Raw genomic sequence first — 23,661 nt, 5'->3', positions numbered from 1 at the left:
TTGTTGTCTGTCTTTTATTGATGAGGAAACTGAGGTTCGGAGTAGTTACGTAAATCACCCAAGGTCACACAGCTAGTAAGTGGTAAAGTTTGGGTTTCAGCCTGGGATGTTTGAACTTCACAGCCAGAGCCTCTCACTTGGCTGTGCTGCTTCTCTATTTTCCGTCATCTTCTCTTAGCCCTAACAGAAATATTCAGTGTGTGGTATTGGTTTCTTGGCAGATGGTACATACCATCTCTTAGCTGGCCTCCGAACCATCACTTCCTCACCTGGCACCCATATTCACTGTGTAGGCTTCATCGAATCTGCACTCTTCTCCTTTTTCCCCCATAAGCATTGTGTTTACTCTGTATGTTGGCAGCAGAGACTGAAAAGGAAATGCAGAAAAAGCATCTAACGGTTTTCATAACGTAAACCAAATGTTGGTAGCGTGGGTGAGCTCTTGGGAGGAAAGGCGCTATATAAATCTGACAAATAAATAAATAACTGGTTCTTTAAATAAACGGGCACTGTAAAAAGCCTTACTCAGTAGTCCATCTCCCTTTGCTCACCAAATGTGAGTTCATTATGCTTGAGCTCTGCTGGGGTCATGGGCAGCAGTGGGAGGGAAAAGAGACCAGTGAGGAACCGGCTGCTCCATCAGCAAGGAGTGCCTCCCTCAGTAAAGAAGCAGCAGCTTTGTCCGAGCTGTTTTATGTAGACAACACATTCTTAGATACTTCAAAAGCATTGCTGAGAGGAGAACCGGGTTCAAATGAAGGTCAGTGAGTAAAGTTCACAGAATGTATTTTGAGGACAAGAACTGAATTACTTTACTAATCTCTGCAAATAGAAACAATTACAGTGATGAATTCTGAGAGAATCTTTCTTCCAAATATGTTGGATTTATGACCTACCCCCAAGATCCCCTTTGCTACCCCCACTTTTTCAAAGCAAACCAGTGCTGAACAACCCCGGTTACAGAAACTGCCCTGCAGACCCCAGGCCTCTTAACTTCATGTATCGTTAGAGTGTGGGATTAGCGTGTGGCGGGTGCCCACATGGAAGTACCTTTTCCTGCAGAGGCTATCCCAGGCCAACTCTAGAGTTTCATTCTGGAAGGTGAGAAGATGAGCACTAAGCGGAAGTGGGGCCATCAGACCTGCCAGCTGCAGCGGCTCTGGTTACAGAACTGAGCGGTACAGGCCATCTTGGAGCTATCAAAGGAACTGATTTGTGGAGGTCACCTTTGATGTTGCTAAGATGGTAGCCAAGGGGAAAAAGGAGAAAAAAGAAGGTGGGGGTGCCTTGTTACTCTTCCTCCTAAGTTGCCTAAGTTTGGGCATAATAAAAATAAAGCCTTAAGAATAGCTTTTTGAGTTTCTTTTCTGAAAGAATTCCCTTCAGGCTTGCAGCATGCTGCTGTGCCTGAATTCTAAATGTCAAGACTAAACCTGAGTTGCAAGTTTGCACTTCTTCAGAGACCCTTGCAGGATTTCCTTAAATAATGGCAACCTTGAAAATCTAGTTCTTGATGAAGTTCTACTATGTGGCACCACTGTCCCTTGTGAAAGGCTGTTGTCCCGCTTAACCTTATGCAGTTACTAAAACACATTGAAGACATTGACCAAGCAGATTTGGGTACTTTTGGTGTCTGGGATAAAAGGATAAGTACATGTAAAATTGCTCAGCGATCATGTTATAAGATTACCTTATGGTGCTATGCCAAGCATGGTTGGTGCACACCTATAATTCCAGTTCCTCAGGAGACTGAGGCAGGAGGATTTCAAGTTTGAAACCAGCCTCGCCAATTTAGCAAAACCCTGTCTCAAAATTTTAAAAAGGGCTGGGGATATAGCTCAGTGGTAAAGTAGCCCCAGTTTCAATCCCCAGTATCAAAAAAAAAAAGAAAAAAGAAAGATTTATCTTGCGGTATTGCTTGCAGTGGAATGATAGCTACCCAAGAACATGTTGTGACTTGCTACCCCCTGATCTGAACAGTGTTTTATCTGCACCCAGATCTCTGCAGTTTAAGATTTTAAATCTTGATGTTCTAGAAATCTGTTGGCCACCTGTTGCCACAGACTGATTCAAATCTAAGCTACTCAAAGAATTCAAGCTAAAATAGAGAATAAGAGCTTAATGTTACAGAATTATATTGTTGATTTTATTAAAAACTCACTGAGGAACTGAGGGTGAAGCTCAGTGATAGTGTGTTTTGTATATACAAGGCCACTCTATATTCAGTCCCCAGAACTAAAAGTAAAGACTAAACCCTCTTTGAAATTAGTTGTTACAAATCATTCATTACTTCTCAAACCCTGATTCCTATTTTCTACCTGAGAAAACCACAAATGCTTCTTGGTTTGAGGGTCTCGTCCAGCCACGCTCCCAAAGCCTGTCCCTGTCTGTCAAAGATTAGGGCCGTGGCAGAAACCAGGCTTCATAGACATGATTGTGTTTCACCATTCCAGAAGCTTTGGGAGGATAGTATGTCCCCACATCACAGATAGGGAAACAAAGCCAAGACACTGCGCTCTGGCACTTCCTTAGTATGATCAGTCAAGGGTTTCAGACTTTCCCTTCTGTCGTACTGCTCATCCAGCAGGGAGAGGGCAGTTGGCACGCAGCTGGATTTATCTGACAGCTTAAAAAGTGTTAAGGATGCTCATTGATGAATAACCATGACAAAAGTCTTTTTTATTGTCATCTTATTATAAAAACAATGCATGTTTATTATTAAACCATAGATGAGCAAAAGAGGAAAAATCACCTAAAATCATAATTACCCCAAGGCAAGCAGTGTTAATATGCAGGTGTATATCTTCCCACCATTTTATGTGACCACCATAATTTTTTTTGTTATTTTAGTAAAACTTTGTTCTATGTATTGTTTGGCACCTTGCCTTTAATACATAGAAACTCTTTCCAGGTTCCTATGCATTTGCATAGTACATTGTATGTAATGGTTGCTTGCATCTAAGTGGCTGTATGTATCACAATGCATTTAGCCAGTTCCCTCGTCAGACATTTGTGTGAGTGACCATCTTTGTAGCTCTCTCTAATCATCTATGATTCAAGTGATACGTATGTGCCAGACACAGACTTATTAGCTGCCTGCTTACCCTCCAAATAAAAATATTTCTTACTTTGTACTTTTTTGATTACTAGTGAAATTAAAATTTTCATTTGTTTATGACCATTAGGGTATCTTAATGATTTTCCTGTTTATACCCTTTATCCATTCTTTTCTACTGAAATGTTAATCCTTTATTGGTTTTTAAAAGCTCTGTCAAAAATATTAACATTGTCAGTTAGAGATTTTTCCCAGGTTTTAAGTTTGATTTGGTTTTGATGTTTTCTGACTATTACATATGTTTTTCCACCGGTTTGATGTTTTTCTCTTGGTTTCATTTTTGCTGGTTTTTGGCTTGTAGAAATGTATACAGTGAGGAATAGCCATGTTTATCTTCATGGTTTCTGCTGTTAGTATGATATTTAGAAGTTTCCCTCACTACAAAATTATTTAAATTTTCATATCTGTTCACTCTAATATTATGGTTCCACATTTTACATTGAAATCTTTTATCCATTTGAAATTTATTTTGGCATGTGGAATTAAACAGAATCTAACATTTTTCCCACTAATTTGAAATACCAACTTTAACAAGTAGTAAATTTTGTAATATACTTGACAGATTTTGACTTTCTATTCAATTCCTTTGATCTATAATCTATTTTTCACTCCTAGCATGACTGTTAATTATTATAGTTTTATGATTTGTGTCAATATGAGTAGGTCATTATTTCCCCCAATTTTTTAATCTTTTATATAAAGGCTAGAATAGTTTTGTGAAGTTGATTGGAAAGGTATTTACTTTTATGGAATAATTTGCAATGAATCAACAACTTCAAAGTCCTAAATATTTTTCCTTTTACTTAGATCTTCTATCTTTGCCTCAGAAAACAATTTCAAGATTTATTCTTATGTGGTCTGCACATATGCTGCTTATTCCTAGAATTTTATGATTTTGATTGCTGATGTGACTGAAATTTTCTTTTTTTTTTTCTTTTTTTAAAATACATTTTTAACTAGTTAATTTATACTCTTCAATCTTCAAAAAAATTTTTTCTGTATGTGAGAGAGTAAATGAACTAGTGAAAAAATATACCTGTATTAGTGGTAATTGCAAATTCTTGGTCTTATATAATTAGATATATAATCTGGCCTATAATCTGTACAGATAGACTATACAGTAAATAAATATAGAAACTAATCACATCATTGTTTTGATTGTTGTTTTGCCTCTCACTGACTCAAGATTGGAAATATGTAATGTGATTTTGGGAAGAGGGTAAAATGTCTAGAAATAAGCATTAATAAGTAATTTCATTAATCTGAACCTCTAGTCCCCAGTACTCTGTCTTAGTAAATATCATCGTGTCTTAGTTAAACAATATAACTTCTTTTTTCTCACAGATTTCAGAGACAACTGTCTGAACCCTGCCATCCCTTCCCTCCGCAGTCAGGAGTTCCTGGAGATAATCGCCCCAGTTTCCACCGGCAAATGTCAGAACCTATTGTCCCTGCAGCTCCCCCACCCCCTCAGGGATTCAAACAAGAATACCATGACCCACTCTATGAACATGGGGTCCCTGGAATGCCAGGTCCCCCAGCACATGGGTTCCAGTCACCAATGGGAATCAAGCAGGAGCCCCGGGATTACTGCGTTGATTCAGGCAAGCATAAAAGATGCCATTTGTTTCTTTGTTCTCCTATTTACCTGTCTGTTTGTTATTAAGTGTCTTCTGTCTGTAGGGTCCTGGGAATAATAACTTCATAAGAATTGCCTTTAAGGGCTGGGTACAGTGGTGCACACCTGTAATCCCAGCACCTTGGGAGACTGAGAGAGGAAGGTTGCAAGTTCAAAGCCAGCCTCAGCAACTTAGTGAGGCCTTAAGCAACCTAATGAGACCCTATCTCTAAATAAAAAATAAAAAGGGCTAGGGATGTCGCTCAGTGGGTCCCCTAAACCTTCTGCTCCAGAGAGTCAAGTTCTGTTCCTGAAGCACCCCTGGGTTCAATTCCCACATGGGAATTGCCTTCAAAGACTGGGAGTGTAGTTCAGTGGTAGAGCATGAGGTCCTGTATTTGATTCCCGGCACTGAAAAAATACAAATAAAAATTAATTGTCCTCTGTGAACTTATGAGTTAGTAAAGCAAACGTGGTTATGCATAATTAGATACTAAACAAAACAGAATAGCAGTGCTGATGGTAGGAAGTACAGTAGACATTCATAAGTAGTGCAAAGTGCACCTCTGAGTCAAGCCTTGAGATTTCTGGGGTATGGTCTCCATTTAAGGCTTATTAGCTATAGGCTCACTGGACACAGGGAACACTTCCTGTATTTTAGTTCTGTTCCTGTGTTTGTTTTTTAATTTAATAGACTCATTAAAATCCCAATGTAACTATAAGAAAGAGTGTACATTTAGGGCATGGTTCTTTCTATTCTTGAAATGAATGGTGTGCTGAGAAAGCACTTACTATTTCATAGCTGTTTCTTTTCTTTTTCTTTTCTTTTTTTTTTTTTTTTTTTTTTTTTTTCAGTGCTGAGGATTGAACCCAGGCCCTTGTGCATGTGAGGCAGGCACTCTACCAACTGAGCTACATCCCCAGCCCTCATAGCTGTTTAGAGCACTGGATATACCATAGAAAAAACTGTTTTTTTGGTTGCTTCATGGAATTCATAGCTCTGTTGTAGCCCTTGCAACTAGAAACTGTGTCCTTCAGTGGAGAGATGCAACAGGAGACCACCTATTTTTTTGATTAGAGGATACCTCTTGCCTAGGAACTTCAGCATATAAAGAAGTTTAAACTGTACATGGAGAAATTCTTCCTCCCCTCACAACTCATTTAATACCATGTCTTGTAGGTCAGACATATTAGATGAGACCACTGAGGGAAAGGAGAATTGGAATTTTGTAGCTTACACATTTAGGAACTGTTTCCTCCTCATCATTTCCCCTTCTCAGAAATTACTAAAACTTTTTCACTCTTTTTTTCTTGCAGATAAAAGAATCTGAGGATAGTTGGTGTGTTTTTAGCCTTTCCTTTGAGTGCTCTTCTTTTCTTTTTTGAACCGGGAATTAAACCCAGAGGTGCTCCACCAATGAGCTACATCCCAACCTTTTAAATTTTTTTATTTTGAGATAGTTTCAGTAAGTTGCCCAGGCTAGCCTTGAACTTGTAATCCTCCTACCTCCACCTCCCCAGTGCTGTGATTACAGGTGTGCGCCACCACACTTGACTGTTAGTATGCTTTCTTAAGACCCTGGGGAAGGTCAGGCAGTATGAACTTGAATAGCTTTTGCAGATGGAATGGGATATAGAATTTGCCCTTGGTCTTCACTGCGATAACATAGATTGCTCCATTTAAGCTGAAATTGGTTAAGGGAAAGGCTGTGAAGGAAGGCAGAGAAAGACATCTGTTGATTTATGACAGAAAAATTAGGTAGTGATAACTTGTAAAAGTGTCCACTAGCATTTCTCTTGAAGGCTTTGAAGTATTTTTCTCAGGAGAAGGCATAACCAGCAACCCTTTTCCCTTTGGGATTGATGTTTTAATCTATCCTGACAGATTTTTCACCATACCCCACTCACTTGAAGCAAGACACTCAACAGATGTTACCTTATCTATAATTCTTTGATCTGAGTGGTGGTGTCCCTGGGTGAAGGCTTGTCCCACATGGGCACAGCCCAGTTCACTTTCCTCTCATGGACTCCTTGATGTACCACGAGGCTTGAAGAAGAGATAACCTGAGTATGAGTGGGTTTCAGTATAACAGACTTGACATGGCAAAAACAGGCTCACCAGATTGCAGTCGCCACCCCTGCCAGTTCTCATCCTGGCTTAACTTTGGATCCCCAATCCCTTTGGCCCAAAATGCCCTCACCCCTTGGAACTGAATTGGTCGTGACCATCAAGAGTAAAAGGGAGCAAATTGAGAAAGATCTAAAGCAATCTTCCCCTACTTTCCCTAAAGCCTAGGAGATAAAGTTCAGCCTTTTGAAAGTGAATTTCTTTTTCTCCCGTTAATTCCCTGGCCATAGTTGATGTTAACTTGTTTCTAAAGTGAGTGGATTAGGAGGCTAAGGCACCATTTCTTTTTTGCTGTGATTCTTGAAGAGTGTCCTACTTTCAGATGGTGGGTTGAGTGTTTCCCATGTTACTTATTGGGATGGTACCACTTTCCCAGCACAAGACCGGAAGGTTTAGGGACTTTACTACCGCGCTGATTCTGTGTGCTACTTTTCCTGCAGAACCTATTGACAGGAATTTGTGCATCTGTTTCCCTTTCAGAAGTGCCTAACTGCCAGTCATCCTACATGAGAGGAGGGTATTTCTCCAGCAGCCATGAAGGTAAGGAACTTTTTTTTTTTAAATACACTAAACTTAAAATTGCTGTTTCCAGGCTGAGATTTGAGATCATAGGTTAAACTTTCCTTAGCTAGTGAGTATGAGTACTAATTGATGATAATCTTCAGTTATTTTGCACATAGGGTCTGAGGCATACTCCTAAGCACTTATGAGGGCTGCCATCATTTTTTAATAGTAATGATCCTAACTTTTAAGAGTTCATAGGATTGTGAAGAAAAAGAGAACTTTGTTTATTTCCACATTTCCAGACGTATCAGCCTCAACTGGAAGTGAATAATTAGGTCAGTGAGGGTAGTCCAAGGACATCTTAGAAAACAATTTTAAAATGTGTTTCTAGGTTTGACTTAGTTTGGTGGCTAGCTCTTCCTTATAATTATTACATGATAAATGGTTGCTGCTTTTAACGTGGGAGGGAAATTTGAGGTATTCTCGGCTGATCTCAGAGAGGGCTTCTGAGGAGGTGAGCTGGTCCCTAGTGGGCAGGAGGCTGATGAGACTACATAGAGGGATATTATGTACAAAACACTCTATAGAAGGATAAGAGACAACTGTTTTCTAAAAAAAAAAAAAAAGAAGACAACTGTTTTCTAATTGGATTGATTAAAGATGCCTGGAAGGAGAAACATGAGAACAAATATAAAGCATCTTACCCACAAAGCTGAATTATCACATGTCCTGATAATTGTATCATGGTTTTATGTCAAGGCAATGCTGTCTATTCAAGTTCTTATGCCCAGTCTCTTTGGGATCAACTATTCAAGTCTCTGAGATAAACTTGCTATAATTAGGAGCAAGAGCAGTGGGTAGGGTTGAGCCTATGACTTTGCCTTCATGAACACTGACCTAATTGGTATAAAAGTAATTTAAAACAAATAAGATATATAGATGTTCTGTAGCATATGGACCAAAGAAGTGGTCAGAATGAAGCTAGAACCTGTTTCCGGGAGGAGTTTGCTTTTGATCTTGTTTTGTTTAAAATGTAAACTTTTATAGCTTCTATATAAATAAATGTTAGTTACACAAGTAATAAATGTTACACAAAATTTTAGCAAATATAGACAGGCAAAAATATAAAAAATAAATTTCATTATCCAGAGATAATCATAAAATTGCTATATAAAATCTCCCACTTTTTTCTTTGCATACACAAATATTATACAGATCATACACAGGATTCACCATTTTATACTGTTCTTTCTTTTAACAATAGTCATTAACTCATTGAATGCTTAATGTATTTCAAATCCTGTTTTAACTTCTTTACATGGTTTGGTTTTAGTCATTCAATCTTTATGATACTCCTAGAAGACATATATTCCTATTAGCCCCATATTGCATGAAGAAACTGAGGCTCAGAGAGTTCAAAACGTTTGCTTAAGGTCATACATCTGGGTACGTAAAGCCCGAATTCTGAACCAAATCTTCTGGGCTCCAGGACCCCCATTCTTCATCTCCCTCCACAGTGTATTCCAGTGTGATTGCTGCAGCATCCAGCGTTCTCCTTGATGGCCTCTGTAGTGGCTGCACAGTATTTATTATGGGTATGCATTTAGCTGATCACCACTTGCTGAAAACGTACATATTTCCAGATTATTTGCAAAATAACCAGAAATAAACATTAATCTAACTAAATCTTTTCACATTCTCTTGATTAATTCTTGAAGCTAAATCCCTGAAATTTCTGGGTTAAAGGAATGACATTTTCAAGGCATCTGGTGCCAGTTTTTGTGAGGGCCTGTATTTTGTTGTTGTTTGCTTTCAGTGTATCGTCACAGATTTTTTTTTTAAATTTAGGATTTCTTTAAAGGAGTAATGAGGTGGGAATGCAGAGGAGGAAGGGGCCTTTTGTGGGGGGAGGATAATTGAGCTGTCAGAGCTGCAAGGAGCACATGCTGAACAGCTCCTGCATGAGTGGGTGACAGTAGCAGTCAGTGGGCTCATCTGGTGGAAGGAGCACCGTTGAGCACTGAAGTCTGTGGGGCATGAAAGACCTTCAGGGGCAGGCTCGGGGCTTAAAGTTACCCTTCTAGGTACTTGGTGGTAGGCTTCAGATTTCTCTTCCAAACACTGAAATAGGGAAGATTTTTTTTCCTTAAAACAGCTTCCCCAGAAGTGTGTCTTGTTTTCTATTAGATAATGTTTCCTCTTAAACATGTAGATCAGTGTATTATTCCCCAAACCTGTGGCATCTGCTTCACCTAGAACTCATTGGAAACACACATTCTGAAGACTTGTTTTAGATCTATTAAATGAGAAACCCCAGAGTGAGGCCCAACAGTCTGTATTTTCACGAGGCCTGCAGGAAATGCACCTTCAAGTGTGAGAACTAGAGTAGTGATTCTCAACTTGGCTGCATATTAGAATCACCTGGGAAGCTTTAAAAAAAAAAAAAAAAAAAAAAAAAACTGGTTTTGATGCAGTTAAATCAGAAATTCTGGGATGGGATGGGCACGGTGGCACACACCTGTAATCCCAGAGGCTCAGGAGGCTGATGTAGGAAGATCACAGGTTCAAAGCCAGTCTCAGCAACTTGGTGAGGCCCTAAGCAACTTAGCAATAGCTTGTCTCAAAATGAAAAATTTTTTAAAAATGACTGGAGATGTTGCTCAGTGGTTGATGCCCTTGGTTTCAATCTCTTGTACAAAAAAAAAAATGCTAGGTGCGTTCTGGTGCATGTAAGATTCAGATCTACTGATCTCTGGCATTTTTAGATAGAAGATCTGATACCCATGAAGTATTGACTGATTTTTAGAATGATTAGTTCACAAGAATGGTTCCTGTGGGTAGCTGTTTCCCGTTGGTTAGGTGGGAGACCCAAGTGCTTTTCCTCTGGTCATCCTGTGAGGGTCCAGCCCTGCCAGGGAAGGACTGACTACTGAACCACTGGCTGTGATGGACACAGCTGTGCAGGGTTCTCTTCCAGGTTCCTGAATGTCTCTACAGAAGCAATTGATGTTTGCAGCAGGCAAAGTAGGAGGGAGTGAGGGAAGAAAGGGAGGAAAACATTTTACATAATTACGACATTTAGCAAAGAGCATGCTCTTAAAGGAAATATTTTTAGTAAGACACTGGGTTGCTTACTATACACAGACTATCTGGTGAGTTTATGTGTGTTTTCCCCCACTCTTTCCCTGACCCAATGCATAGAAGTTTTTCCAAAGAGACCAATATTTTTAATTGTTCTAAATAACCCTGACATGGTTTTTCTAGCTTCTTACACATGCTTGACCACAGATGCCTGGGAAACAGTTAGCAAAACAAGTGTTTCTGATTGGCATCTGTGATTGCTAAGATAGCCTTCCTGCCTTAAGCTTTCACCTGGAATCCTTGCAGAATGTTTTGAATCTTTCATTTCCACTTTGCACCTCAAACAGGTTCTTCCTTCCTGCCACCTTTATTTGAGTGATTAGATGGTTGTGGCCACAACTGAAATAACTGCTGGTACAAATTCAACTGACATAGATTTTACTTAAACCAATAGCATCTTCCAGATGTTTTAAGGACCACATGTGGCAATAACTAGAAACCACAAAATGATACTCCTTACAGGCAGTCCTTCATCAGATTAGTTTTAAAAACCAAACCGAGAATTTAATCTAGGTCTGTCTCTCTCACTCTCTTGCTCTCTCTTTTACATACACACACACACACACACACACACACAGAGTAAATGTATTATTCTTAACTTAGAGGAAGAAAGGTTCTAAAAATTAACATGATAGCTTTGACAGATGTATAAACTTTGAAGTAGTTCACTTACAATGACTTTATAATGAAACCATTAAAACACCATTTTAATTATCAAAACATACATGGAAGGTCAGAAAATATATAGGTTCCTAGCAGCCAGGGTAAAAAAAAAAAATCACGCAGAAGAGATTGTCTAATTGATGATGTAAAGTATACCAACTTGTCATAAAAGTCAGAAAGGTTTTTCTAATACCAAATTGGAAAATAAATTTATCAGGACTCACTAAATCTCTGACTTAAAGGTTAGCATTGTTGCATTGTTTTCTTAAATCTTTTCCTTATTGGAGAATGTAGAATCTCATATTTATTCAAATATTTATGGAGCACTTCTGATCTTCAAGGTGCTCTGAGGACACTAAAATACTCAGGATGTGGTCCTTATTAAGGAATTTCAACTTCATTATAGAGAACATAAGAGAAAGCTCTTATCCTGTCCAATTAATTTTTTTTTTTTTTTTTTTTTTTTTTTTGTGGTGCTGGGGATCGAACCCAGGGCCTTGTGCTTGCAAGGCAAGCACTTTACCAACTGAGCTATCTCCCCAGCCCCAATTAATTTCTTAATAGTAATTATCACAATGTGCAATTATTTTTTTAAAACTATCGTTTATTATAGGAGCTATTCTTGATGTTCAGTTCTAAAGAAATAGATCAATATAGACTCTATATTAACTCATTAAATTCTCATAACAACCTACAGGGTAGGAATTATTCTCTTCCCCAGTATTCCTTGATGAGCTAACTGGAGCCCAGAGGGATTAATTTATTCAATTAATTGGGGCCCACCAGTTTGGCTGTAGGACCTGCACTTTCATATTGTACTATGTCTTGTTCATTTCTTTTTATCCTTTTTGTCCGTTTTCCCCAGTTCAGCTATACGTTCCATGAAAACAAGGACCAAGTCTGTATTGTTCTAGCTACTTAACCACTTCTAGTGTAGTGCCTGGCCTAAATATTTAGTGGACCCAACAACAAATAAATGTCAATAGAATATACTTCCTTTGATATAGTTAAGCAACAGAGAAATCATGCCCAGGGCTAAGGAAACAAAAATAAGTAATAAAAAACTCAAAACAGCCTTTAGTTTCCTCCAAGTTGGGCCAGGATTTTCCAGTCCCAACCTCTTTAAACGGTGTTTTAGTCCTGCCAAGGAGCTACTTGATTTGGGCAGATTGCAAAGAAGCAGAGAATAGTGGAATCATATGTTGGCTCCTTTACCCATAGATTTTTCAAGTCACAGTGAATCCCTTTCTGATTCTAATGACAGCCCTTTATCACAGAGTGCTTTCCTCTACCTGTCCTCACTGCACATCCAATACATATACCTATACCTGTACTATATGGTCAGGTGAATCCGCTGAGAACCAAACCCAGAGAGGCAGGAGCTCCTGAGGCTTGCTTCTGAGAAGTGTGGTAAAGGAATGAACCCCACAGGCCCAGACAACTGGAGGGCGGGATTCCTTCTACTGTCTGGTAATTCCGCCCACTGGCTTTGCAACTTACACGTCTTCATGATCCTCTATAGGCCCTGGTCTTTATTTATTGAACCATGTTCTTTACCCTCCAGCGACGTATTTGAGATGTTTAGATAGCCTGGACAAGTTTATACAGAAGGTTGAAATTAATATTAGTTAAAGGCAGATGATAAAACTATGTACAGATATAATAAATACATCCAAAATAGATGTCTTTTCTGATCTAAGGGCACAGTCACAGCAACATTGACCCATGCAGACCTTATAAACAAGATGTGACAGAACCTACTGGTGACTCAGCGCTTCCCTTAGTCTTAGCTCTGATAGCAGGAATTGATGTTGCTCTGACTGAGGCTCAGGTGATTACATCAGAACTCAAATGCCTTAAGCCCTTTTGAAGTCCCCCAAAATTCAGTGCAGCATAGACATAGCATAGGGCTTATGAGCTGAAATGATGGAATCCCATTTTAGTTCTCAAATCCATAGTTTTAGTATTACACAGAGAATCTATTAAGCAACATGTCCTTTCTCTTTCAACTCCTTCAGGTTTTTCATATGAAAAAGATCCCCGGTTATATTTTGATGACACTTGCGTCGTGCCTGAGAGACTGGAAGGTAAGTAGCCCACCCACAGTTTGATGCTAAATGAGAGAGGGTTGGAGATGTCAGAATTCCTCAAGCAGTCTCACCAGTTGAAATGATTAAATCAGAATCAAAAGCTTTTTTTTGTTCAGATTTTCTGAGAAATTCTAGACTAAATTTTTGGATATATGTCTTTGTCCCAAACAGGCAAAGTCAAGCAGGAGCCCACCATGTATCGGGAGGGCCCCCCTTACCAAAGGCGAGGCTCCCTCCAGCTGTGGCAGTTCCTGGTCACCCTTCTTGATGACCCAGCCAATGCCCACTTCATTGCCTGGACAGGCCGAGGCATGGAGTTTAAGCTGATAGAACCAGAGGAGGTAAGCACTGGACGCTGGACTCAAATGAGTTTTGATTTGCAGTGGTTGATGTTTGTTATTTAGATCTCCACTGAGGCTTTTTCCTATGTTAAGTAAGCTCTTTATTCTGGCCTGGGCAGTGGGCTTGGCAGTGCCCTTCTTGTTAATGAAACAATTTCTAATACATGGATAGCCGGAGTTCTCTACTGTAGAATACATGAAAAGAATCTGTAACATTACTGCAACATCAAGGAGTGAGGCCATGAACATGTACATCCGAATAGGATGTGTTCTGACTCTCGGAAAGTCTTTTCAAATGTTGTTTCAACAGCACAGGCTTATTTTGGTGTCAGCCTTATATGTTGTAGCCTATATCTGAGGTTTATATGAACTTGTTGTATGTTATTTCAGTCACGTGATTACCCTACTATTTTAAGTGTCTCTAACCCACAGAAATGATCGGAGATGGGTCAGTCTTAGGAACTTGAATTTCCTTCCTTTCTTTCTTTCTTTCCTTTTTTTTTTTTTGTACTGGTAATTGAACCCAGGGGTACTTTACTCATTGAACCACATCCCCATCTGTTTTTTTGTTTGTTTGTTTTTTTGAGACAGGGTCTTGGTAAGTTGCTGAGGTTGACCTCAAACTTGTGATCTTCCTGCTTCAGCCTCCTGAGTTGCTGGGATTAGAGGCATGCACCACCACACCCAGCAGGAACTTGGATTTTCTTACAGTGTATTACATAGCATCACAGTAGTTGAAGAAATGACACAAACTGCCATTATTTTGTTAATAGAAGAAAAAGAAGGAAAGAAACTTTTTGCCAAACACTATTAACAGAAAGACCTAGGACAGAATCAGTATCCTTTCTTTAATAGAAAAGACATACCATAAGAACTTCTTTTGGAATACCACATAACAGAATATATTAAATCAATCTCTCAATGTAACATATTTCAAAGGGAGGGGGTGTTTTAATTTTGTTTGGTTTTATAATCTAGAGAGATTATAAATGGAAAAGCAATAACTGCCACCACCCCAAACTAACATTTCAGTAGCATGAACTTTTAGGCTATATAGTTAAATCAGCAGAGTAAAAGATATCTTTGAGTTGGGTATAACTGAAATGGAAACAACACTCTTGGAAAGCATTTGAGCAAGGACTGCAGTTTTAGATGTTCAATTAACTCCAGGGCTCACTTTAGCACACTAAGGGGATAAGCTGGCACCAGGGTTAGCAGCAGGAGGTAACAACCAGCACTTGGTTTGGAAGAAGGAAATGATCTGAAAGATGAAATGGGGAAAGGGGGGGAAAGCATGGGTAGGAAACATGGGGAAAATCCTGATTGGTAGGAGAATAGGCAGGCTTCTTTAAAAGCAGTTATAAAAGATATGTGTATGGTATTCTCTGCCTTGTATTCATTCACGAGAATGGATGTGTGTCCACATTGGATACTATAAACAGCCTGTAATTAGGCTCATTCTACCTTCAAAGCCAGAGCTGGTACCGCTGTGTTTTCCCAAGCGTTTCTCTCTGGCTAAGTCATGTGGAAATGGACCACGTTTTAGGCTTCCAGCCCTCCTGGAGAGCCATCCGCTGCTTATAGGCCCATCCTTCCCCTCCCTGCCTTCCTAATAATGTGGCCTGGTTTATGTGAGGTTTGAGGAAAGCGAGTTACCTCAACTCACCAAGGCTTTTTGAAAGCAAGTCTGTCATGTGGGCAGCCTTATTGATTTATCTCATTTCACAAACAGGAGCTTTTATTACTTTATTGCCACTGCCTCAGGCCTAGCACAGGCTGTCCAGCTACAGGTAAAGCTGGTTATGACCCTCTGTAAAGCTGTTATTGAATCTTCTGCTCTCCTGCCAGTGGTAAAGAAAATGATGAACAGATGGCAAAGGGCCCCTGCTTTCTTAATAAATAAACTAATATTAATCCAGAATGTTCGTAAATGCCAACCAGCCGAGTCGCGTATGTGAGAGGCTTGTGGCAGCCTTAAGCCTCTCTGTGTTGATTGGGCAGCTTTGTTTCTTCACGAATTGCCCTTCCCATCCCACCTGGAAGTTCCCAAGCATTCCACAAACTCCCAGTACTCTGCTCCCTTAACCCTAGACTGACAGAGTTCCTTGGACGTACTGTTAGCCTCAGGACACATGCCATTGTTGAATTTCCCCCTACTCCTTGTGTAACTGCAAGGGCCCTTCTCCTTAATGTCAGGAAGATACCAACTCCTGGAAAAAGCTATAAGTCGTCGTCATGGGGGAGCTTGAAGGGTGAAACGGAGGAGGAAGCTGTTGGGGACGTAATTGTAGGCAGCTGTGTGGCTGAGTAGTGCACTCTGGGTAATTATCCATAATATCCATTACACTGTGCATGGAAATTGTGGTTTTAAAACTGCGTTTTGGCAGGCCCCCTAATCAAATGTCTTTTGATAGTCATCCAGCTTAGCACCCTCTCAATTATGACTGACTCGGCTTTAATCTGGAGCCATTTTAACTGTGAATCTGCATTAATGAATATTTTGGGGGGTAGGGTTGTTTGTTGAACATGTGGCAGATAACTGATGCCTTGGGAGGTTTTAAAGGATGGGCTGCTAGAAAGAACCACTCCCTGTGCTGCGGCTGTTCTCTCTTTAAAGGAGAGGCGGAGATAGGTGGATTTTTTTTTTTAACTCCTTCAGCCTCAGTCTTTAAGATGTGTCCTCCCTAAGTAACTAATGGGAGATGTGAAAGAAAGAGCTGGTAATGATCTGTTGCCTGCTTCTCCCACTGCAGAAGAGGGGCAGCCCTCACTTCCAGCTGCTCTGGAGCTGTGCCGTCACATCATGCATTACTATAGAAGGAGCACAGTGGTGAGGCCACTGAATCACAGGGCTCTGGCCTGGGAGGATGAGTCAGTAACTATGGCTACCAGAGCTGCTTTGAAATCTGTGCATATACAAACCCTCTCTCCAGTAAGCTATTGCATATGCAAGTGACAGCAAAGAGAGGTCACAAATGAAGTTGAAGAATATTCAAAATTGCTTTCCGTCGCTGAGCATAATAAAATGATGAGGCTGGGATTCTTTTCCCATGTCACTTGTGGCAGACAGTGGTTAAAGATTAGTTTCAGAGAGTATCATTTCTGTTGAATAGAGCAGAAGGACTTAGATTGATGTAGCAAATTTTCCTTAACCACTATTTTCCTTGCTTTAAAATACTTATTCTCTGACCAAGATGTATTTTTGGTTTATTTTGCCTTTTGAGCTGTTTTTAAGATGGAGTTAAATGGGTGTGCAACATGGGAATGGTATATGTGCCAAAGGGTCATGAAGCAAACAAATGAAAACAACTTTCATGGGGTTGTCTTACAAGGCAGAGTAGACTCATTACTACTGAACTATTCTGGGGTTCTTTTTGTTTTGTTTTGTTTGTTCTCTTAGGCACCAGGGATTCGAACCATTGAACTATTCTAATGCAATTAGGACAAGTGCATTCTTCCTTATAGATCATTTTTGGCATTTATTTTTTCAATTTTGTGGGGCTGTTTTGCTTTATTTTGCTTTGTTTGCAAAAAGGGATTGAACCTAGGGCTTCACATGTGCTAGACAGGTGCCGTACCACTGAGTTACACCCCCACCCCTTTTTATTATGAGACAAGAATGATGCCCAGCCTAGCCTTGAACTTACAATTCTTCTGCCTCAGCTTTCCAAGTAGCTGAAATTGCAGGTGTGTTCACTGCATCCAACTCTTCTGGTATTTATTAAAGGTTATTTTATAATCATGAATTCAGGAAATGTTGCTTTCATTCTGTCAAAATAATTTTTAAAATACTTTATGTGAAATGGTTAAAGGAATATAGTTAATTTTTTTTTTTTAAGTTACCACAACTGACCTAAAATGTTCAAAACATGATCTGATTTGCATGCATTTAGAGACTTCTAAGAAAGCCCACATTTCCAGGACTGTTTTTCTCCTGCTTCAGCAGTTGTCCTCATAAGTAAAATTTTGGAAGTTGAAATGCTTAAAACCAGAAATTGCTTGACTGCCCTGATAACTGGGTAGACTGTAGTAAGAAGTTTTCCTGCTATAATTCTTCTTTGCCCAAAGCTCCAGTTACATCCCTCATCACTGTACCTCAGGTGGACTGGGTTAGATATAATGCACTTCAGAACTGTTTGTGAAGCCCTGTTAATTTTTCATTAAGTGGATAATGGTGCTACGTGCTTTAACGTCCATTCTGCAAGTCTTCTGGGAGTAGGGGATTGGATGGCAGAAGGCCGAAATGATCTGATTCCCCCTTAGTCCGTGAGTGGCAATAAGTAAACATCTCCCAGCCCCTCTCCAATCTTATTAGAATTGAACTTTTGCTCTGCTGGCCCATTAGCAACTCACTAGCGTGTTTCTAATGTTTCAGGAATGACCATTCTAATTATTCCTTATTGACTGCTACAGAAACCATAGCACTTAATGGCAACATGTTAATGGTCTATGGGTATTGGTCAATAATTCATACGTGGAGAAACAGTAGAGAGCTTGCATCCTCTGGGACATGAGCCAAGCCCTCTGCAATCTTAAAGTGCTAGGATTCTTCTAGGTCTCACCCTCCCAGCAGTTGTGACTGAATCATCAGCTTTGTTCAATGTTTGGTCTGAAGGGAATTAAATGCTTTCTTTCCCTTGCAGGTCAGAGAAATGGATCATTGGCCAAAGCAGACAGGTTACAGAACTGGTGCTCCTGGGATTGGGAGAAAACTGTAGACCCAGGGAATGTGTTTCCATTGTCCTTTGCTCTCCTTGTCTCTTTAGGTTGCTCGGCGTTGGGGCATCCAGAAGAACCGGCCAGCCATGAACTATGACAAGCTGAGCCGTTCTCTGCGCTACTACTATGAAAAGGGCATCATGCAGAAGGTGAGCAATTACAAGAGACTCAGGCCACTCTGATCAGTTTCAAAGGAAATTTCTAAGGCTTCTATAATAAGACTGTTGATGATGGCTGAAAGAAAATGTTAGCCTGATGAGTAGTTCTGTAGTAGGAAGGAATATTGAAAAAACAAGTAAGACAAGAACCAAGTAGGTGATTAAGAGCACCTTTAATTTTCTTGGATTCAAAGGTGGCTCAGTGGTAGAGCACTTGCCTAGCATGTGTGAGGCACTGGGTTCGATTCTCAACACCACATATAAATAAGTGAATAAAATAAAGGTCTATCAACATCTAAAAATAATGAAAAAGAAAAAAAAACAGTAGTTGCTTATAGAAGACACAATAAGAAAGTTAGCCTCTTCTACTTTGTTTAAACGGCATGCTTACTAAGATGTCCACACTGTCGATTATTGTGTCCGTAAAGGGGCACATGAGGGAATCAGTCCGAAGATCTACACTCCCACAAGAGCTTGGTTGAATCCGAAGATCTACACTCCCACAAGAGCTTGGTTGAATTCTTCAGTTGTTAAAACTCTGCACCCTCCAAATCTGGTGGTTCAGTGCTCTCCAAATTGTTAAAGAAATAGGAAAATCTTATTTATTTTTCAGAACCTACGAAAACTAAAACTTAAAATCCAAAGTTTATAAAATGGCAACTGAGTCACCCAATAGCAGGTTGCTTTTTGCAGAGGAGAAGACAAGGTATATTTTGAAGAAGCCAGGCAATACAAAATTCTTATTGGGATAAGTGGTAGAGACCATAATCCTAAAGTCCCGTGGATAAGTAGAAGATAGGAATGGCAAATCTTTCTTAGCCACCAAATTTTATACAGCACATTTCCCAAAATTCTGGCATTTATACATTTAAGCAGTCTACATTTTGTAGATTGAGTATCGCTTATCTGAAATCTAGGGACCAGAAGTGTTTTAGATTATACAGTTTTCCAGATTTTGTAATAGTCACATGAACTTTACTAGGTGAGCATCCTTTATCTATGCAACAATCACCACAATTTTAGAACATAACCCCCCAAAGAAACCCCATTCCTGTTAGAAATCACTCCCCATTTTCTTCTGATCCCCTTTCCCTTTCAGTTTTAGTGTCATCAGCCTTGCCTGACAATGATCTAGTAGTATCACCATCTTGCTCTCACGCCTCACTGCTCCACACAGTGGACTCTGGGGGGAAAACTGTGGCTTAAAAAACCAATGGGGATGGTTGATTAAAAGTTGCTTTGATGAAGACCGTAGCCATCCAGCTTCAAATAGTCTGATTCCTGATGTTTGGGTTCTGTGGAAAATTGGTGCAGATACCACATTCTGGTGACTAAAAATACTTAGAAGTGTAACTGAAATAAACCTTAAGACCTGTTGGCATGATTGTACTGTTACTTACTTCTGCAAGCTTCTACTGGAGCCACAGACTTCTTAAACCCAAGATTTAGAACCAAAGCCATAGTTTTTCAATTATTTGCGACTTATTGCAGAACGATAGAAGGGCAGGATTAAACTCAACAATTCAGATTTTTCTTTTAGTCTAAAATGTTTATTTTACCAGTAATGATAGCAGTCTTTCCTTGCCTCTCTGCACTACCTGACACCAGGTTTGATTTCAGGGATATGTGCCCTCCTGCACTGTTGTTGCGTGACCAGAAGAGAGTGGGTGATTCCTTTGACCAGATTAACTCATCAGCTACATGATGAGTAAAATAATCAAGGCCTTCTCGTTCCAATGATATTACAACGTATAAAGTCCATACCAAGGCAGCTGAGCTCCTGCATTATAGCAGAACCATGTAGTGAGTGATTTTTTTAAAAACTGCATTTATACCAAAAGCACTTCTACTTGACTTTGGAACATCCTTAAAATCTTCACACAGATTCTCCAAATTCCTCACCCTTCAAAGTAATAGATCCATCCCATGAAGGCAGTAAACTTTGGAGGTACTGAAAATGGGGTCTGGCTTATGCATTACACCTTTCAACCCTCAGACCTTGGAACCCCAGGCAGCAGCTTCAGCATACACAATCTTTCTAAGTTTTCCAGGCTATCAGGATCTGACCAAAAATGAGGATTTTCTTCTGGAAGAGCCTATCTGCTGTGAATTTGGAATTGAAATATCATCTGTTTCAACTGCTGACTTAGGTCCCCAAGATTACTCAGATCCCAATGATTTGTATAATCGACTACTAATGAGACCTTTTGATTCCCTGAGAGGTTGGGCTTCAAATTATGTCCTCTGACCCCCATTCCCTGTTCCAGCTGGGCCTTTTAAGGTGTGTTTCTCTTGCAGGTGGCTGGGGAGCGATATGTCTACAAATTTGTCTGTGACCCGGATGCCCTTTTCTCCATGGCCTTCCCGGACAATCAGCGTCCATTCCTGAAGGCAGAGTCTGAATGCCCCCTCAACGAGGAGGACACCCTGCCACTGACCCACTTTGAAGACAACCCTGCTTACCTCCTGGACATGGATCGCTGCAGCAGCCTCCCCTATGCCGAAGGCTTCGCTTACTAAGTTCCTGAGTGACTGAGCAGCCAAACCCTAGAGCTAGCAGTTCCCATTCAGGCAGATGAGGGCAGTGGTTTTGTTTGTGTTCTTGGCTGTTCTAAAGCTTGCCCTTTGAGTATTATCTGGGGAGCCCAAGCCGTCTCTGGATTTGTCACCCTGAAAGACAGATACCTTGGCTGGGGAGTGGGAACAGGCAGGGACAGAAAACCACCAAAAGGTTGGTGCCTCGACACTGATTGATTCTGATGAGGTTTCTGGGAAGAGATGGAAATGGAGCCTCCTTACCACCATGGACAATATATGCAAAGCAATACCTTGTTCAGGTTAGTACCTGCAAAATGGGACTGAGTGTGTGACAATCTGCATTGATCATGGACTACTAAATGCCTTTACAAAGAAGGGCTCTGGTTTGCACAATTTATTAAAAAAGAAATCACAAGCCTATAGAAAAGTAGGTAGACTGAGTGGGGAGGCTCAGACCATTTAAGGGTTAAAAAAAGATGTTGAAATTTGGAGAGTTCTTCTAGCTCAATCTGAAGTGTTTCCCCTTGGTATAGAAAAGGGGGGAATCAGGATAGCTGTTACCCACTCCATGGTTCTCAAATCATAAACCATTGCTACTCTTGGGAACCTTCCAGCCGTGTGGTCACCAAATAGAGCAGGCCCCCTCCCTCTTCCCAGTCACATGGCTGAATGTGGATGGCTTTCATTTTAGGAGAAAGGCGATTAACACTTTTGACAGTATTTAGTTTTGCTTCAATTCGGGGGGAGGGGAGGGATTGTTTTGTTTTGGTGGTTGTTTTGGAAAAACAGTTTATAAACTGATTTTTGTAGTTTTGGTATTTAAAGCAAAAAAACAAAAACAAACCTTTTGGTAACTGTGCACTGTGTCCCGTAGGCAGGGCTGTGCCAACTTATGAAGAGCTGCAGCTTGAGAGGGGCTTTGCTGGGGCGTCCCCTTAGCCACGGAAAGCCCGCTCTGTGGCCTGCTTTGTGCTTTCTGCACCTGACAACCTGATGGAACATTTGCACCTGAGTTGTACATTTTTGAAGTGTGCAGGGCAGCCTGGACACAAGCATAGATTCTATATGTATAGCTCCCCGTGTTCACTAACGTGCCCTCTCTGGGAAGCAGATGTACATACTACATGTCATGTCCATTTGAAACCTGGTCACCTGGTGGGAACCCTAGGGATTCTTCCCTGGGCATGACTAATGACAATTTCCATTTCATCTGTTTGTTTTGTTTTCCTTTTTCTTTAAATCTTGGGCTTTAAACCCTGCATAACAGTTCAGTGGGGTTTGAGACTTACATGTGACCCTGACAGGTGAAACAGTGCTAGCGTTCTGGTTTCCTGCCACTTTTTAAAGTTTATTCTAATTGCTGTATTATATTGGGAGAGTTTAAAACAACCAAGCTAAAGCTGCGTAAAAGTTGAGCTCAAAGTAGAGGAAAGTCAACAGAAGGTGGTGGCACCTTGCTACCTGTTCCAGTGATGGAATTTTGTGCTCCCCGTGTCACTCAGAACGTTCAGAAGGACTGTGCTGTTCCTCGTGTGGAGGAGACAGTGCTGAGTCCGTGAGAGGGAGGCACATGCTTTGAGCTGCTTTTCAAAAAATGGATTGCTCCATGATCCCCCTTATGACCAACAGCACATTTGTGAAGCGCTTCACAGGGATAAAGGTGCGTTTTGTAGTTATGGAAATATGAGATTTTCCTTTATGGGAAATTAGCCCACAAAGGTGTCGAGCTTGTATCTTGGGTCATAATTAGCATTGTACTCTAATCAAAGGACTCTTCTAAACCATATTTATAGCTTTCTAATCTACACATAGTCTATACATAGATGCATATTTTACCCCCCAGCTGGCTAGAGATTTATTTGTTGTAAATGCTGTATAGATTTGTTTTTCCTTTCTTTACTTATCCTGGTTTGGGATTTTTTTTTTTTTAATGAATTTATGCTGTTTTAGCAAGTATGAAAATAATCTTCTGTAGCCTGAGCTGCCCCTCCCCTGCTGTAACCACGTGGCCTGTGCTGTCACGAGATATAGGATGGTGGCATCACCGTTGCATTCCCATTGGACTCATGCACCTCCTGGGTGGTTTTTGGTTTTTTTCAGGGTTTGAGGGGGGGGTTTGTTTGTTTGTTTGCTTCTTTTCCAGAGTGTGGAAAGTCTACAGTGCAGAAAGGCTTTAACCTGCCAATTGATTTTAAATACTTCCCCTGCGCAGGGCTGTATGCATCCTGCCAAGCTGCGTTATATTCTGTACTGTGTACAATAAAGAAGTTTGCTTTTCGTTTAACAAGTGCCTAAAATGCCTCTTTCTTGCCCTCAGTGATCTAACTTTGAAACAAGCGAAAGCCACATGTCTTCCTCTATGTCACCTACCCTTACACCTGTCTTGCAACTGTTTAGCCAATGGGTGGTAGTTCAAAGTAGTTGAAGGAACTATTACCTGGATATTCTGGCTAAAAAAAAATCATTCAAAGGGGTGAGAGATAGACAGATCCTTTTCCTAGCCAAAGGTGAACTGAGATCACCCCATCCCCTGATCCCACTTAGTCACCAACTCTTGGTAACTATTTTTTAAGAGCAGAGTTCATGTTTGGACCTTGGATTGTGTGAAAAGATTAACTAGACTAGGATTTTTGAGTCCCAGAATGA

At 40.3% G+C, this 23,661-nt stretch overlaps 1 protein-coding gene across 2 annotated transcripts in view; it reads left to right on the top strand.

The window, feature by feature from the left end:
• The window catches only part of Etv5 (ETS variant transcription factor 5), a 57,302-nt gene extending 34,006 nt beyond the window's left edge, over nt 1–23,296 (top strand). For both annotated transcript variants that reach the window (XM_047565163.1, XM_047565162.1), the window contains exons 8-13: nt 4,460–4,719; nt 7,342–7,401; nt 13,188–13,256; nt 13,431–13,600; nt 18,367–18,468; nt 20,776–23,296. In XM_047565163.1, coding sequence (XP_047421119.1) covers nt 4,460–4,719; nt 7,342–7,401; nt 13,188–13,256; nt 13,431–13,600; nt 18,367–18,468; nt 20,776–20,997 — 883 coding nt within the window. In that variant the 3' untranslated portion in view covers nt 20,998–23,296. The remainder of the gene's footprint in view (nt 1–4,459; nt 4,720–7,341; nt 7,402–13,187; nt 13,257–13,430; nt 13,601–18,366; nt 18,469–20,775) is intronic.
• The last annotated feature ends 365 nt before the right edge of the window (nt 23,297–23,661 follow it).

This window comes from Sciurus carolinensis, chromosome 9 (assembly GCF_902686445.1).
Source record: "Sciurus carolinensis chromosome 9, mSciCar1.2, whole genome shotgun sequence".
NCBI lineage: Eukaryota > Metazoa > Chordata > Mammalia > Rodentia > Sciuridae > Sciurus > Sciurus carolinensis.
The sequence above is the reverse complement of the archived record's forward strand: the minus strand, read 5'-3'. Positions and strand labels throughout refer to the sequence as shown.